General features: G+C 37.6%; 4 protein-coding genes across 8 annotated transcripts in view; 1 reads left to right on the forward strand and 3 right to left on the reverse strand.

The window, feature by feature from the left end:
* The window catches only part of fhod3a (formin homology 2 domain containing 3a), a 93,647-nt gene that overhangs the window by 43,038 nt on the left and 34,151 nt on the right, over nucleotides 1-16,458 (forward strand). For all 5 annotated transcript variants that reach the window (XM_084738413.1, XM_084738415.1, XM_084738414.1 and 2 more), the window contains exon 6: nucleotides 2,811-2,916. In XM_084738413.1, the coding sequence (XP_084594539.1) occupies nucleotides 2,811-2,916 (106 nt within the window). The remainder of the gene's footprint in view (nucleotides 1-2,810; nucleotides 2,917-16,458) is intronic.
* On the reverse strand, nucleotides 5,400-6,259 carry LOC146312794 (uncharacterized). Its single transcript, XM_084739194.1, has one exon. It carries the CDS (start codon nucleotides 6,154-6,156, stop codon nucleotides 5,443-5,445), a length of 714 nt encoding a protein of 237 aa, XP_084595320.1. The 5' UTR covers nucleotides 6,157-6,259; the 3' UTR covers nucleotides 5,400-5,442.
* On the reverse strand, nucleotides 8,911-9,971 carry LOC146312795 (uncharacterized). The gene has a single exon (XM_084738991.1). It carries the CDS (start codon nucleotides 9,720-9,722, stop codon nucleotides 9,003-9,005), a length of 720 nt encoding a protein of 239 aa, XP_084595117.1. The 5' UTR covers nucleotides 9,723-9,971; the 3' UTR covers nucleotides 8,911-9,002.
* On the reverse strand, nucleotides 13,440-15,818 carry LOC146312796 (uncharacterized). Its single transcript, XM_084739018.1, has one exon. It carries the CDS (start codon nucleotides 14,572-14,574, stop codon nucleotides 13,738-13,740), a length of 837 nt encoding a protein of 278 aa, XP_084595144.1. The 5' UTR covers nucleotides 14,575-15,818; the 3' UTR covers nucleotides 13,440-13,737.

The following is a 16,458-nucleotide window of genomic DNA, read 5'->3' on the forward strand; positions in this document are numbered from 1 at the left end:
TAACAACAGTAAACTTTCTAGCATACTACTGTTCACAAATTGGTGGTTAAAATCTCACCTCCAGTTCAGGTTCAAGAATAAACTGACGGTGTTGATGCGTCTTCCCAAACATTTTCCCATCCAGACTTGTTTATCTTTTGCTTCAGTTTTTTTTTCCATCACAAAGCTTTACTACAGCAAACTGTTCTCTTGTTGTTTACATCTGCACCCACATGAGACCATGTGAAATCATGTTCCCTATGAGATCTTGAGAGATTGTGCTCCGTCTGGTACATAAATTTAATATAATAATATAATTAGGCCTGGCTGTAACCTGGAGCGCAAATGTTTGTGCTTTATAGAGACAAGCTGTTATGTCTTTTTTGTCTTGAACCACTTTGTGTATTAAATTTTTAAAATAAATTGTATGATAGTTGTACACTTCAATGTCTGCTTACTATTATTTTTTTCTAGACATTTGCTTTCAGAGCTAGTTATTAATTATAATTTTATAATTAATATAATAATAATATATTTTTTTAAAATGCAGAGGAAATTTCATTTATTTCATTGTATTTATGGTCAAGACAGCAGCACATGCAGTTTCCCATGAAAGACAATTTCACGGGTTAGAAAACACAGCACATAAAAATGGCACGAGGGAAATTATTAAGTAGTATAACATGTAGATATATTTATATAGTCTAACACCTTTCACCTTTACAATGTAGCACAAATGAGGGCTTAGTAAGAAACAGCCATGGATCAAAAGAGCAAAGTTTTTTGGAACTTTTTGGTAGAGGTCACAGCGATGATAGAGGAGATTGAAGCCAGGACACATATTATACCATGAACTAAATAGTATGTTGGCAAATAAAGCCAAACAAGTAATTTCTATCACATTGTTTCTATTGCTGATGCAAAGTTCATGCAAAGCTCACTTGGGTGCGTATGTGCCCCAAACTTCAATACTCCTACATAACCAACAGAAAAATCACTTGAATCAGGTCTTGACTTTGTTTAGAGATAAAATCATTTCCACGTCCAAGTAAAGTTTTATAATCACTACTTATAGCTACTTGGTTTTGATCATAAGTATTACTTAAAAATCCTAAATTGATCATAAATCCATTTTATAAATAAGGGCTGAGGAAACAAAAACTACACAACACAACACTATTACATTTTATTTAGTGTAGTCATTCATCATTCACTTGTAATGAAATTCATCAAAGGAGAAATCTGCAATATATTTACTGTAAAAATTGTATAATTACCATGATATGTCATCAGAGATTAAGGAAACATGCTAAGTTGAAATACTCATTTCTCTAACATCAACACTGCAGCCGGTGTACCCCTTTGAACTTTTTTCCCAGGCCAGAATGATTGTTTTTGTTTGGCATTTAATTTATAGAGTTCACACTGATGCTGAATGTTCACTGAATGAGACAGTGTCTGTTTATGAGTTTTAAGAAATTATTAATAATCTTGTTGAAGCCACAGATGTTCACAACAGTTAAATTTAGTATAATGTTATGGAGTTCGGCTGGCAGTGAGACAGGCAGCCACTTAACTCAAAGTCCACAGTGTGTATTATCGTAGCAGTGGGTTTTTACTTTCAGGATAACGGCCTCAACTTTACATTGACTGACAGCTGACAGTTCCAACTTAAAGTGGAGGACTTGTTGTCACTTGTTTTTGTCAGTTTACCTTGAAGAGGTGGCAGAGGGAACTACTACTCACTATTTTGACCACTGGACTGATGTTTGCAACATATTGCACCATTAAAGGAAGATAAAGTGCTGTAATCTGACTTAATGTTATATTAGATTTTTGAATATATTTATCAGCTGTATCCTGACAGGGACAAAATGCAGGTGGCAGCAGCTGAAAATGAAAGTAAGGATCAGAAAGATAAGACCTAGTTTACCTGTGGACTTGCAGCTGATATTCAAATATTCATTTTTAAACTACATTTAGTCAAATTTTAGATTCCCAGAGTGGTTTCAGCTGCACCACAATCATACTCACTCATACTCACAGACCTTGTTTCAGTAGTTTTCATGTAGGATCTATTTTCTGTCTGCAGCAGAATCTGCCAGAACTACTTTCTTTCTTTAAAAAAAGAAACTACGTCCCACATGAAATTGCTCACAACAGTCTGTGAATTATCTTGAGTCATGATTTTGGAAACAGCCACTGGTTTTGAATGTTTTGGTGCTTGGATCAACACAGGTGTTGAGCCATTTTGTCCCATGATATTTGAGAGAAGGCTGACATCTCTACTGCTGACATCTCCAAAACACTGCAACTCACAGCAAAAAAAAAAAAAAAAAAAAAAAAAAATCTAAATGAATACGTAGCACAACAGGCCAGGTGTTTTTTTATTTTATTTTGGGGTGAACTGTCCCTTTAATGGAAATTTAAAAGTCTTTAAAAGTCTTACATTTCTTTCTCTCTGTTTCCATCCTTATTTTTTCAATTTAAGCTGTTGAATGAGCAACAGTAAAATGTCACAACAATCCATCCATTAGTTTTGTTTTTGTAATATCACATGCATCAATAGCAACATGTTGTGAAACACATAGTTGTTGACATGTGGGGTTTGTGTATCAGCTGGTTTGAACCAGTGGGGGGTGTAGAAAGTTTATGTGCTGTCAATTTTAATCTCAATCCTGCGCATTACTGACACCATGTGGTAAGAGAGATAATGCATTTTGAACACAATAAAATTAAAGAGTTATAGGAGGGATTTTCTGTGGTTCTGCATGTGTACATCCACTACATGTTATATTAACCTGCTGAATGCTTTCTCTGCTTTACTTCAGGATGACAAAGATCTGGTCCATGAGTTTGTGATGGCTGAAGGTCTGACGTGTCTCATCAAAGTGGGAGCAGAAGCTGACCAGAACTACCAGAACTACATATTAAGAGGTATAGTCTCTCACACTCTCTAATGACCGTAGTCAGAGACGGTATTGCAAGGAGGATTCCTGACAGATAGGGCCCTGACATAGGCAGTATGGACAAGAGCAGTCATGCATGATGTCCCTGTCTTGAGAGCAACGACATCCCCCTTTGGGAGAAAGTAAACGCTGTAAAAGCGCCCAGTCAGTGTGTGTCTGTGTCAAAAACTTGATCACAGGTAAGTTAATGTTGTTACTGAGTAAATGACATGTGTGCCGATTGTGCCTGTAGATCAAAGTGAATAAGAAAAGAGTCTCAGTGAAGATATAACTAATTTTTTTATTTTGAAAAAATATGTCCCTATAGTGATGAACCCTGTGAACAGTACACTCTGCACTTGTATTAAATAGTGGCCGTATTAAGCACAAACCGTAATCAAAATAGAGACAGTGGCTCCGCTTTGCCACAGATATAATTAGTTTGTAGTGAAGACCAATCACCAAACCATCAAAAGTGTCTTGACAATATAAAAAGTGACAGAGAGATTCAGTAGTGTAGCTGTCTATCAGGTTTGTCTATTCTGATGGAGGCAGACTTTACTTAAAATTTTTCTATGTAATGATACTGATTGTTGATCAGCAAATATGAAGCATAGTTGTTCACCTTGCTGGCCAAAGGATTTGGTCTTCTGAGGAGTGGAGCAACAACAAAAACAATACTGTTTTCTTATTTCATGTGCCAGGAGCAGCAGCTAATATCTTCAATGTCTCCGTCACCAAACTGGTCAGGGCTGGATCTGCTGACAAAATGTTATTACGAGAAAAAAAAACCCCCAAAAAACAAGAAAAGCATAAAACAGACAATACATAATACACAGATAAAACCATAGATGTAATTTAGTTTTAAGTTAGATTTATTTTTACTTTCATGAAACATTAGATTAACAGTTTCCACACGTTTTCCAAAGTTTTTCATCAAAAACTCAGATGTTATTGCTGTTAACAAGCTGAGTTATTGTTTCATTATAGCATTTTACAGAAGGATGAAAAATTAAAAGAAAACACAAAAAAATCTATCTCTCCAACTTATTTCTTTATCAGAAAAAAAGCAAACTGTTCAGTAAGACAGCGAATTATGAAAACAACACAACAACATAACATCTAAGCTCTTTTCAAGCCTTGACAACATTGCATTAGAATTTTCCAGCACCCACACAAACTCTGTAAGGTTTGCAATCAGAAGAAAAAATAAACGTAACAGAAGTTAATAAGAAAAAATAATTATATAAATAATGATAATAGAACAGATAATTTTGTCAATAATAGGACTTTAGGAAAAATCACTATAACACTATTGACACTGGACAATAAAATAGAACAAAAATAAGTGAAAATGCCTGGAAAATGAAATCACACTTAGCAATGTAGCATTTTTGAGGTCATGTATTTTCTAAGAAAACAAATGATGATATAATATGAAATGATTTGAAATGGGTAAACATCTCTGAGCATGAATATTAAGTAAAGTACACAGACACACACACACACTGTCCATCAATCCCAAAAGCGGTAAGTACACATAGCTCTCCACAGTTTCCTCTTCACGTACTGAAACATATACTCATGGCCATTCCTCTGAAGTCTTTTCCATAATTTCCACACCAAACATGTGTCCTGGCTAATCATTTCATGAGTCGCTAATTATTGAGTGGTTTTGTTGTGATTAATGATTCGCTGTTTGCAGCCACGTGATAAATCTAGCGGGGGCAGCTCTGAGCAGTTAGTGCAGTTATCAGAGCATGTGTTGCCCCTTAATGACTAAACTCTTCATCTGTGAAAACACTGTAGCAAAGGGCATCTACAGCTCTTAATTTCTACAATAAACACATATCTGAATGATTCACAAGTGTGTCTGTCAGGTGTAACAACCAAGCTGGCAGCAGACACGTTTTGTTGTGAACAAGTCCTTTGCAGTTTCTAGCACCAGAAAAATATATTTGAAAAATTCAACACCGGTGTCTCTTTCCAAAAATGAAGATAATTCACCTTGTTGTGAGCAGTTTCATGTAAAAACTATTTTCTTTCGACAAGAGAGTAGTTCTGGGGAAAGAAAGTAACTCCTACGTTAAACTGCCCACAACTGGGTCATGATTTTTGAGTCACTAGTAACACAAGACTAGTGTCATTTAGTCTTACTAAATTTGAGAGAAGGCAGAACCAAAATTACTCAAAATATCACTTTTTTGACACACAGACATTGGAGCTCCTGCAAATTATCAACATAGAAACATCATCTGTGACACTGTAAGCAAATTAAAGGTTTTTTTCTCAACATGTGGACACTTTAAGAAATGTATAGCAGGCTGTGTGAACCAATCAGGACCATGAGTTTTACAAACCAAAATAAGCAGGGCACATAAGGATAAATAGAAGGAAGCACAAGCAAGTCTCAAGTCTTAACCTTTAAGTCTCAAGCAAGTCTCAAGTTACTGTGGTAATAATCAATGTTATTCTGATGACCAAGGGCCCGTGTAAACGTTGTTTCATGGTTGTTTTATAATTCCTTAATCAGAACGCCATAAGGTCGAATAGACCTCTCCACCATCTGTTTCTCCACCTCTGCTGACACACTTTGAGGAATACAGATAAGCCAGTAGTGTGATTTTGAGCAAATCTCTCTGTATTCAGGATTGATTCGATTTTGCAGGATCACTTTGTAACTTTTCCCCGTTGTCTTCGATGTGAAGGTCTTGGCGTACCTCTCTCTCTCAGCGACGTATATATCTGGTGTTGAGTAGATTCCTCTTCCATATACATCTCCGTCTCCTGCTTTGTAGTGACTCTTGATGATGCCTTTGGCTCCTTTTAAGCTCGTTCCATGGTAGGAAACAGGCCATTCTCCAGGTGCAGAGTGACTCCTCCATCCTTTGGTGCCTAGCCAGGTGTCTCCGTCTGGATATTTGCCTTTGACCTTTAAGGCCATGCGGTACCAACCTTTTGGGCGCTCATAAAGCTCATCACCTCTCATGCACACAGCCGCGTCAGAGAGATTAGTGAAGTCGTAGTCATACTTTGGGGCAAAAAATTCTTTCTCATTAATGAAGAACTCCTTCACATAAGCCTGATGTTTCCTTGTCACAGTGTTAAAAAAAAAATCATCAACAGACAAAATGTCCGCCGATTTCCCACGTCTGCTGTCATAAAGTTTTAGGGTTTGTCCAAAAAGGGAAGATAAAACTTCAATTTTCAAATTTCTGTCCAAATACATAATTGGGGACGATGGATGAAAAAGGTTTCAGGTATGGATCAGGCAACGGTGACGGGGACAGGTCAGGCTGACCGATGAAGGACACGAGGATTAATTTGTTGAAAGTTGTGCTGTACTGATGAAACAAAATAAACAATATATCAACCCACATCCTATATTGTAACAAGTTATCATTATTTCAAACATTAATCCAAATTCAATAATTCTGTTCAAGAGGCTCAAACACTATATCAAATCAGAACATTAAACAGATAATCTGAGCAGAATAATCAATCAGCTCATGTTACCCACGACATAATCATTAGAGTGAGTGGACATTAAATTCTCCTAGTAATTTCAATGGCTGAGCAATAAATAATATGGTTAATATATACTTCAATGTCAGTTTGCATTCATCATTTCATTCAACATCCTGCACACTTTATAAAGAGAGCATGTGCTCTCCCTACCCGCACACAGCTTCATTCACGCAGACTTCCAGAGATCTCTGGACTTACGTTTGACTCTTGAATGAACACAGTTTTTGAGGTTTTTCCGAGCAGCGAAGTCGGGATGCTTCAGGCGGCTTTGGTTTTGTTGAACTGATCAGTAGTTATGTCTAAATCATCCCTCTCAGCTGTGCCACACAGTCATGTGCAGCCATTCACTGAAGGGTTAAGAGGACTTCAGGAGGTTTCTGTGAGCCTTTCGACAGCGGGAGTGAAGCTGATCTCTCTGCCTCTTCTTCACTCTGTGTGTCTGAGCTGAGTTCACTTGTCCCACAAACTTTTCTTCAACAAGTGATGAGCTGGGGATGATGATTAATACTTCTCTTTCAGTTTTGCTTGTGACTCATGATTCAGAAACGTCTTTTACATATAAATGAAAGTGAAAGAGCATTTCCACAGTTATTGGAAGTCCATTTGGATAAGAAATAGAAAAAATAACTTTCTCCCATTGCCTCCCATAGTACAAGTACAAGTACAAATACATTATGTATGTTGTTTATAAGTGAAGTACATAGCAAGCATGTTTCCATAAATGGAGGGTGGGGGATGGGGGGGTGGGAGAGTCGACAGCTGTTGAGAAACAGGAAAGAGGGCAGGGAGAGAGAGAGGAAGACATGCAGCAAAGGGCCTGGGCTGGTGCAGTAATAATTAAATATTTAAACAGTCTCAGTTACAAAAACATAAGCATTTTTTTTATATAAATATATAGTATTATACAAAGAGCCTGTATGGGCCTGATATTAACATACTGCATGTAGAAAGTGATACTTGTGGTAATTTAGTTTTAGCACAATGGAACATTTATAAGGACAAGAGGAGGTCTGTGGCAGAGCCAAATACTGAGAAGCTGCTTCTTGTTTTACAACCTGCTCCTAACTGATAAGTTTGTCATTACACATACTGTATCTACTAAAGACATTGTATGTGGATTTACTGTCACATATATTACTTAAAAGATCCCATATTACACAACTTTACTAAGGATCTTGTTTGTGGATTTACTCTTATATATGTTACATACAAGTTTCAGATAAAATAAATCTAAATAATAAAACATTAAGTAATTTTTTTTTTCTATGTGAGCAGCTCATTCAGTGAGGGGGAAGCCATGTCTTATCTACAGGACATATACAAGGACATGCCTCTTCCTGTGACAGGAAAAATAGTGGAAAACAATGTCACTGAGGCTTGGCAAGAAATCTATTTTCATATCGGTGGTCTGATTTACATCACTTCAACTCTTACGAAGCCATTTGTGTTATCAGGACTGTGGTCATTGTAATTCTGTGCAGTAGAAAAAGATGGCTCTGTGGTCTCTGTCAGCCCATAGTTAAACAGTTTCAGAATTACACACAGTATCCGTAGGAAATCACCCAACACCCCAGCATCAATAAAACACAGGAGGGAAGACAATTAACAACTCTTTTTTAATATACAGAAACAAATGAACATTTTTTTAAGTGTAACATAAAAACTGGATTGAGTAGAGTTCAGTAAGAAAAGAGGTTACTACAAAGTTAGAAGGCTTTGATACAATAGAAAGTGCAGTTTCCTAACCACAAAATTACTTTTTTAAACATAGCTAGTAGGTCGTGAAGCACCTCAAAACTTGTTTTCAAGTAAGTATTTCAACACTCAAGAAAAAAATACTGAAAGTTAAGCGACAAAGCACCCTGAGTTATTATTTATGAACAAATTAAAAGAGGAACTCATATTAGAGCAGTGTATGGGTGCGGTTTCCTTTTTCCTGTCAGCCCAAATCTACTTCAAACTGAGACGAGCACAGATAAAACCCAAATACAGTAATCTTTTGTGTAAAAGAACATGACAGAGAATTATGTTTGTTCATGTTGTTCATCGTCCATCCCAACAAGTTTGAACACAGCTTTGTTAACTGGTTTATGTGTGATGACAGTATAAAAATAATCAAAGGAAACATAAGCAAAGAATAAAGCTCCAGAAGCCCTTAATACACACACGGTTAGATTCTTGGTAGATTCTCTCTGCTTAAACAACATTTGAACTGCAGAAAATAAATGAATGAAGCGTACTGAGCCAGAGTCATCATCATTGCCATTAGGGCTGTACAAGATGGTACAAAAATCATATTGTGGTTATTCTGACAGATTTTGTGATATGACTCACAATAGAGGGAATGATAAGTTTTGCATCACAAGTTTCATTTTCATTGAAAAACACTATTGAAATCATGATAATATGACATGTTGGGGTCTGTGCCCAACAAACATGTTTTCTTACATCTGTAGACACATTTTACCTTTCCGAAAAAATGCCAGTGTTGCAATTTGGATATTGCGCCTTGGCAGTGTTGCGATTTTGATAAGATTTCAGTTACTTTTAATTTAATTCCTTCACCAGAATGCCGTAAGGTCGAATGGAGCTTTCCACGATGCATTTCTCCACTTCTGCACGTGTTCCTGCAGGAACAGGAATGAGCCAGTAGTTGGATCTTGAGCAAATCACTCTCTTACATGGATTGATGCGATTTTGCAGAATCACTTTGTAACGTTTCCCCGTTGTCTTCGACGTGAATGTCTTGGCGTACTGCTCGGACTCAGCTACGTATATATCTGGTGTTGAGTAGATTCCTCTTCCATGTACAGCTCTGTCTCCTGCTTTGTAGTGACTCCTGATGATGCCTTTGGCTCCATCTACACTTGTTCCATGGTAGGAAACAGGCCATTCTCCAGGTGCAGAGTGACTTCTCCATCCATTCGGGCCCAGCCAGATGTCTCCGTCTGGGTATTTGCCTTTGACCTTCAAGGCCATGCGGTACCAACCTTTTGGGCGCTCATAAAGTTCGCCACCTCTCTTACACTCAGCCGAGTCAGAGAGATTAGTGAAGTCGAAGTCATACTCCGGGGCAAAAAAATCAGCCTCACTGATGAAGAGTTCCCTCATATAAGCCTGGTGTTTCCCATTTAGGATGTTGAGATAAAATTCATCAACACTCAAAATGTCTGCAGTTCCCTGATATTTTTTCTTGTCCAAGAGTTGAAGGTTTTGTCCAAAAATTGAAGATAAAACTTCAATTTTCAAATTTAAGTCCAGATACATGGTGGAGGAGGATGAGAGCAGAGTCGATGTTTCCTTCTCTCGTTCACGACGTGTTTGAGCTGAGTTCTCTCTCCTCACAGAAAAACGTGGGCACGCTCTTTCAGTTTCACTTTGACTTGAGAATGTCACCCCGTTTTGACTTAAAACAACAGATGAACTACAACAAAAACCTCTTTTACAGGCTTCCTGGTTGAATGTCCTTCACCAGTGCTGATTTAGTGACTTTGAAGAGGAGAATGTAAATGCAAGTGTATGTAAGAACCCATCAAAGGCGGGTAGATTTCGGCAGTGGTGGGAAAAAATAGCCACTGTGGCAGGTGGTATAGAGCTGGGTGATAAAACGATCTCATTTTGACTCAGTATGGACAGTTCTAACAGCAGAAATAAACAGTCAGTCGGTCTGCTGCCCCTCTTTGCCTCTGCTCTCTCCGTGAAGCTTTTCAGAGTCTGTGTGTTGGAGGGGAAGAGGCTGTTCCTCCACAGACACAGTGGAACGTTACTTCAGAGCAGAGCTCACAGCAAAGGAAATGAAACAGACTTGAGAGATTTTACAAAGACAACAATATTCGTTATCCAAAAGTAAAACAAAAGGGAAACAGTGAGATCAAATGATCAAACACTTGTTGAACAAGCAGAACACAAACTCTGCCTGCAGTAACTTTGCTGCTCCCTCTTAAAGGAGAAGTGTGTGATTTCCAGTGGCATCTAGCGTTCAAACCTTAGATTGCAACTGAGAGGAATTACCCCGACACCGCCCCTCTCTACGGTGGCCCTCAATGGACAAAATGGCGAGCGAAAGCTATCTCACAACAAACTACAATTATGTGTGTAGGATGAATTACCTGTCCAGCAGAAAACAGGCAACCTTGGCGTCACTGTGAAAACGTTTGTCCTCCATCAGTGATTTCCATCGTGTAAATGCTATGCTGATGTTGATTTGTGTTTTTGCTGTTTCCTGTCATGCTTGCGTTTACATTCTTCGTGTCTCCACTTCTTGGATGACGGGGATTCACTGTCCGCTGCTTTTTGTTCTGGTACAGTGTATGTATGATCCTCCATTCGTCAAAACTGTGCCAGTCAAGGTTCACAACGCTAAATGGTCTGCCAGCAATCACCCGCGTCTATCCTCCCCGTCTACTTCCGTGTTTACGCTGCGGTGTCTACGTAAGGTCGCCATGGGCTTCCCAAGACTCACTGTTAGTCCCGACAGTATGTAACTATAAATGGCTATTTCTAAAGTAACAGGAACATACAGATTATGAGTTTACGTTCATTGATAATATTAAATAACATACTTATTCATAATATATCTCATTTATGTACATAAATTCCTGTAATTATTACACACTGGTCCTTTAATACACACCCTGTCTGTTTTAGCCAAACACAACTCAATATGATAAAGTGCTGAAAGTGAACTTACCCTCCAAACCAAACTTGTATTGTGTTGTTAACTACATATATAAAACTAATAACTAATATCATGCCTTTTTCAATACCACTGAGGCTTGAAAAGAAAATTATTTTTATATTATACATTTTTTTGCTTGATTTCGGTCTTTTTGACTTTCACTTCTTAGTTAGTGTTTAAATCACAATTCATTGTACAGAGAGGTGTCTTTTTTTCTCTTTATTAATGTGTAATAACAAAGTAGCAATTAACTAACAAGGTTTTCACCTGTAACATAGAAAGTGGATGAATGAGTAAAGTTCAGTGAAAAAGAAGTTGCTACAGAGTTTAAATGCACTCACACAATAAATCATGAGATAATTTTCTTTATGTTCTACACAGTTTATAATCATGAAAACTTGCTTTGAGTATTTCTCTATAAAGACACAGAAGAAATAAATAAGTGACAGTCAGGAGACAAAATGTTCGTAGTTATTATTTGTGAAGATTTTAGAATCTTGTTAGGATGATCTCCTGCATCAGCTATCCTTGCTTGGGGTCCATACACAACATAAAAAACAAACAAACAAACAAACAAACAAACAAAAAAACTGTGACATCACTTATGACACTTACAGACAAATGATTATGATATTAAAATCAGACAAGTATTACTAACCAAATTCTTCCTGAAAATATGTTACTTTGTTGTTTATACACGTAACATTATTTAATAACTCTACATATATCACTTATTTACTGACCGCTTCTTCTTTCCCATCAACCCCTCAAACAGTTAGAATAAATAATAAAACACAAATACAGTAATCTTTTCTGCAAAATAACAAAAGTGTTCTAATTGTAACAGAAACTTGTGAGACAGGATTGATTCGATTTTGCAGGATCACTTTGTAACTTTTCCTCGTCGTCTGTGATGTGAAGGTCTTATCATAATTAACTTTTCAAGTAAAATAAAGAAGCAAATCAAAAATTGGTGAGGACTTCCCAGAATAACTTTAAATTAATATTCATGAACTGTATATTGCATATAAAACAATAAAACATTCTATCCTCGTTTTCATGTATTAGCATATTAATTATTAACAACACCATATTTAGTGAAAAGAGATGAAAAAGAATCATTTGAGAAATTTCTACAGGTATGTTGTCACTGTTATTACTGTGCAGGCCAGTGTTGTGCAAGTTCACACTTCAGAGGAGCTAGCTCAAAGTTCAGTTCACAGTCCTAAAAATGAACTAGTTCACATTCATTTCTTCTGTTTTTAATTAACAACAGTAAACAACTATTTGAGAATGTTTTACACTACAACTGACAGCAAACTTAAACACCAAAATACTGTTGAAATTTTCTACTAGGAAGTCGAAATTCCAATTTTCCAGTTTAAATCAAACCCACTGTAATGCATTAAAACTTCAAGGAAATCACAGGGTGTTCCTAAGGGTTTGTCTGCTCTGAGGTTGTCACGTTGCAATTTTTTGTCCTCCTTCAAAAACAGCTGTATTAGTAGGCAGCTTAGTCGGCCACATCTCTGTGAGCTCTCCTGCTCTGTTATGATGAGTCAGTATATTCTTTGATGAGGATGAGTATTCATTTGGTTGTTAAAAGAAAATATGTAAAGCCAGGAAAGAGACATTTACCAAAGGTATCGGTACTGGTTTTAATTTTTACAGTAAAACTTTTGGGGTGTGTATATGTATGGGCTGAGGTGGCTCAGCCTTTCTTAGATACAAATAGAGGGGGCTCTAGGGAAAAAAGTTTGGGCACCACTGTAGATCACCTTTCTCTGTTAGTAAGAGCAAAATCATGGCAATTTCTTGGTTTTGGCAATTAATTACTTCACTATGCTAACTATACAAATTGCCCAACATGCAACTTTAAGCAACCATCTTATCTGCAAAGCCTATAGACATTTATCTTATATATAATAACTGTGTAACATTTTAATATTAAAAGTTAATCGGAAGCAACTTAGCTGGGTTTCCTATAGGCCATATAGCTACAGCTGAACAAGACACCTCTGTGATCTGTCAGTTTCTGTTGAAAATCACCTAACAACCCAACACCAATAAAAGACAAAAGGGAAGAGAGTTTACAACTCTTTATTTAGATAATGAACAGTTAACAAGCAGTTTTTTCAGGTGGAGAATGAAAACAGACCTGCGTAAAGTTCAGTGCAAAAGTTAGTACAGAGTTAAAATGCTTAAATACAGTATAATGTGTACAACATTTATATTGATACATTGATTTTAGGACACACTAAGAAAAATAAAATAAGCACCAGTCAGTAAACAAAGTTTGGTGATAAACCTGCCTCTTCTTCTCACTGAGAAAAGTCAATGTCAGCATTACTCACTAAAGCTATTATGTTTTCTCAGAAACACTCTCCTCGTGTCATGTATTTCTGTTGTTGATTATCCATGCCAACAATATAGGACACAGCTTTGTTAACTAGTTTATACAATGAAGTGAAGGTCAATACAAATCTTACACTGTGAAGACAGTGTAATAACAGTCAAGGGAAACATAATAAAGGCCCTTGAGAAACGGACAATTTGATTCTTGCTGCAGCTCTGCTTAAACAGTGTTTGTACTGCAGGAAAGAATTAAGAAAGAATACAAAATGAATCTGTGTCGTCATTTAATTCCTTAATCAGAATGCCATAAGGTCGAATGGAACGCTCCACTATGTCTTTCTCCTTCTGGTCAGATGTTCCTTCTGGAACAGGAATGAGCCAGTACTCACGTCGGTCACAAATCTGTCTCTCACGTGGATTTATTCGATTTTGCAGGATCACTTTGTAACTTTTCCCTGTCGTCTTAGATGTGAAGGTCTGGGCGTAGTTTAAATCAGCTTCATTTAAGTTTGGTGTTGAGTAGATTCCTCTTCCATATGCAGCTCTGTCTCCTGTTTTGTAGTGACTCCTGATGATGCCTTTGGCTCCATCTAAGCTCGTTCCGTGGTAGGAAACAGGCCATTCTCCAGGTGCAGAGTGACTCCTCCACCCGTTTGGACCCAACCAGGTGTCTCCATCTGGGTATTTGCCTTTGACCTTTAAAGCCATGCGGTACCAACCTTTTGGGCGCTCATAATGCTCATCACCTCTCATGCACACAGCCGCGTCAGAGAGATTAGTGAAGTCGTGGTCATACTGTGGGTCGAAAAATTCTTCCTGTCTGATGAATGAGAAAAATGCGCGTGTCAACCCGATGAGGTTGTGGAGATGAAAGTCATCAACAGACAAAATCTCCCCTATTCTCCCAAATCCATTGTTGTGGAAGGGTTGAAGTTCATGCCCAAGAAATGAAGATACAACTTCAGATCTCAAATTTGAGTCCAAATACATGGTTGAGGTAGCTGAGTGTAAAGTTGTTTCCTTCTCTTGTTCACGATGTGTGTGAGGTGAGCTCTCCCTCTCTTCATGGAAACTGGTATTCAACATGTGGTGAACTTATATAAGGGAATTCTCTTTCAGTTTCATTTTGACTCATGTTTTTAATTTAAAAGGATGTGTACTGCTTTGACATAAAGCAACAGATGACAACTAGCTTCCTGTATGAATGACTTTTACAAATGTTGTTTTACTTACTTTAAAGTGGAAAATGTCAATGTAAATGCATTTAAAAGCATTTCCTAGTATTCTGTGAGTGCTAGATCACAAAGAGGGGTTATCATAAACAACAGGAAACTTGGTGGTGGAGGAGGAGCAGAAGGAGGAGGAGGAGGAGGAGGAGGAGGAGGATTAGGAGGAGGAGGAGGAGGAGGAGTTCCACATTCCATTCAGTGAGAGTGAAATCATGTCTCATGAATAGACTGACTCTCAAGACAGTACAGTAGAACTGTGGGTGTGATATATATTTTTGCATTATCCCAGCCTACTTAAAACAGTGAGAGGAGCACATATAAAATATAAATACTATTATGTCTTATGCACAATTACAAAATTGTTCAAATTTTAGGAGAAAATGTTTTGTTCATGTAGGATTATGATCATGCTGATCGTTTTCACATTCCTTCTAAAGGGCTGTGACAGTATGGATTTTTTCTTGTTGCTTTGACAAAGCAACATATTTCTGTGGGATGGCGGTTTATCGCAACTGTGTTAATAAATCTGTTTTGCTGGACTTGGCATTACTCTTTTTAGATTTCATTTAGATCCCTCATTATACATAGTAAACACTTTCCAAAATAACAAAACAAAGATGCACAATGTCAGACAGAACAAAAGAAAATACAAAATAAGGCTCACACCGACCCCCATCTACTCTACATTTATTCCAGTCTTATCAACTCACTCACTTTATCAACTCAAATCTTCCCCAACAAAACAATTCTTCAGATTGTGACCAAAAGTTATGACCCAGGTGGCATTATTGTCCACTTACACTTCATTGTAACAACACCCCCGAAAAATGAAAAAACAAATGAAACAACAAACCTCGAACCACCTCAAACAAATTGATGGATTTTGAATTATGCTACAATCCCATGGACTTTATTGAAGCATACACTACTGTCATTAGCCTAGCGTAGCTTCCTCAGAAGGTGACTGAAACATTGACTGCTGCAGCTCAGAAATGCGTGACTTCTGCGTCTCAGGCTCAACAGTTTGCTGCAGCACAGAAACCACCGACGGCTGCAGCTCAGGAAGTGTGGGTTGCGGTACCTCAGGAACAGTTTTGGCTACAGCTCAGCTGGAACAGGGAGAAGAGATGGCAGCGACCCAATCATTAACTATGATGGGGAAAGCAACTAATAAAAAATTACCCAAGTTGAATTTTAGTGAAATAAAGGTCAGCAAGGTCAACTTAGTTTCACTCCATCTTTTCCCCTGGTCATGCCATGCCGTGGTTCTACACCTCAGCAGTGAAAAGAGAGGGGGTCATTGAACTGCTGGGTTAATGCTGGATAAGAAACCACTGGGCCGATGTTTAAGAATAGCATTTTTGTAGATATATGCCTGAGATGATGTTGGTGATACAGGAGAGAGATTTTTCTTTAATAATTTCTGGAAAAGATCAGCATGGGATTTAGAAAGCATTCAGGTTATCTTCCTATCAGAACGGTGTGGGTGCAGTTTCCTTTTCCCATCAGCCTTGCCTTATTCAAACAGTGAGAAGAGCAAACACAAAAACAGTAATGTGTAAGCGTTATTGATCCTCCAGCTTTGACCCAATATTAGTTTCTACCAGAGGTTTTCCCAAGTCAGAGACTCCCCTCAGACAAAGCTTGGCGCCCCTTATTAGTTTACTTGGTTAGTTTTGCTCAATTCCTGTCTATGAGATTATGATTGTTATTTGATCCCACAGACGCTCAACTCACTCTG

This window comes from Lutjanus erythropterus, chromosome 16 (genome assembly GCF_056507025.1).
Source record: "Lutjanus erythropterus isolate fLutEry1 chromosome 16, fLutEry1.hap2, whole genome shotgun sequence".
Taxonomy (NCBI): Eukaryota; Metazoa; Chordata; class Actinopteri; order Lutjaniformes; family Lutjanidae; genus Lutjanus; species Lutjanus erythropterus.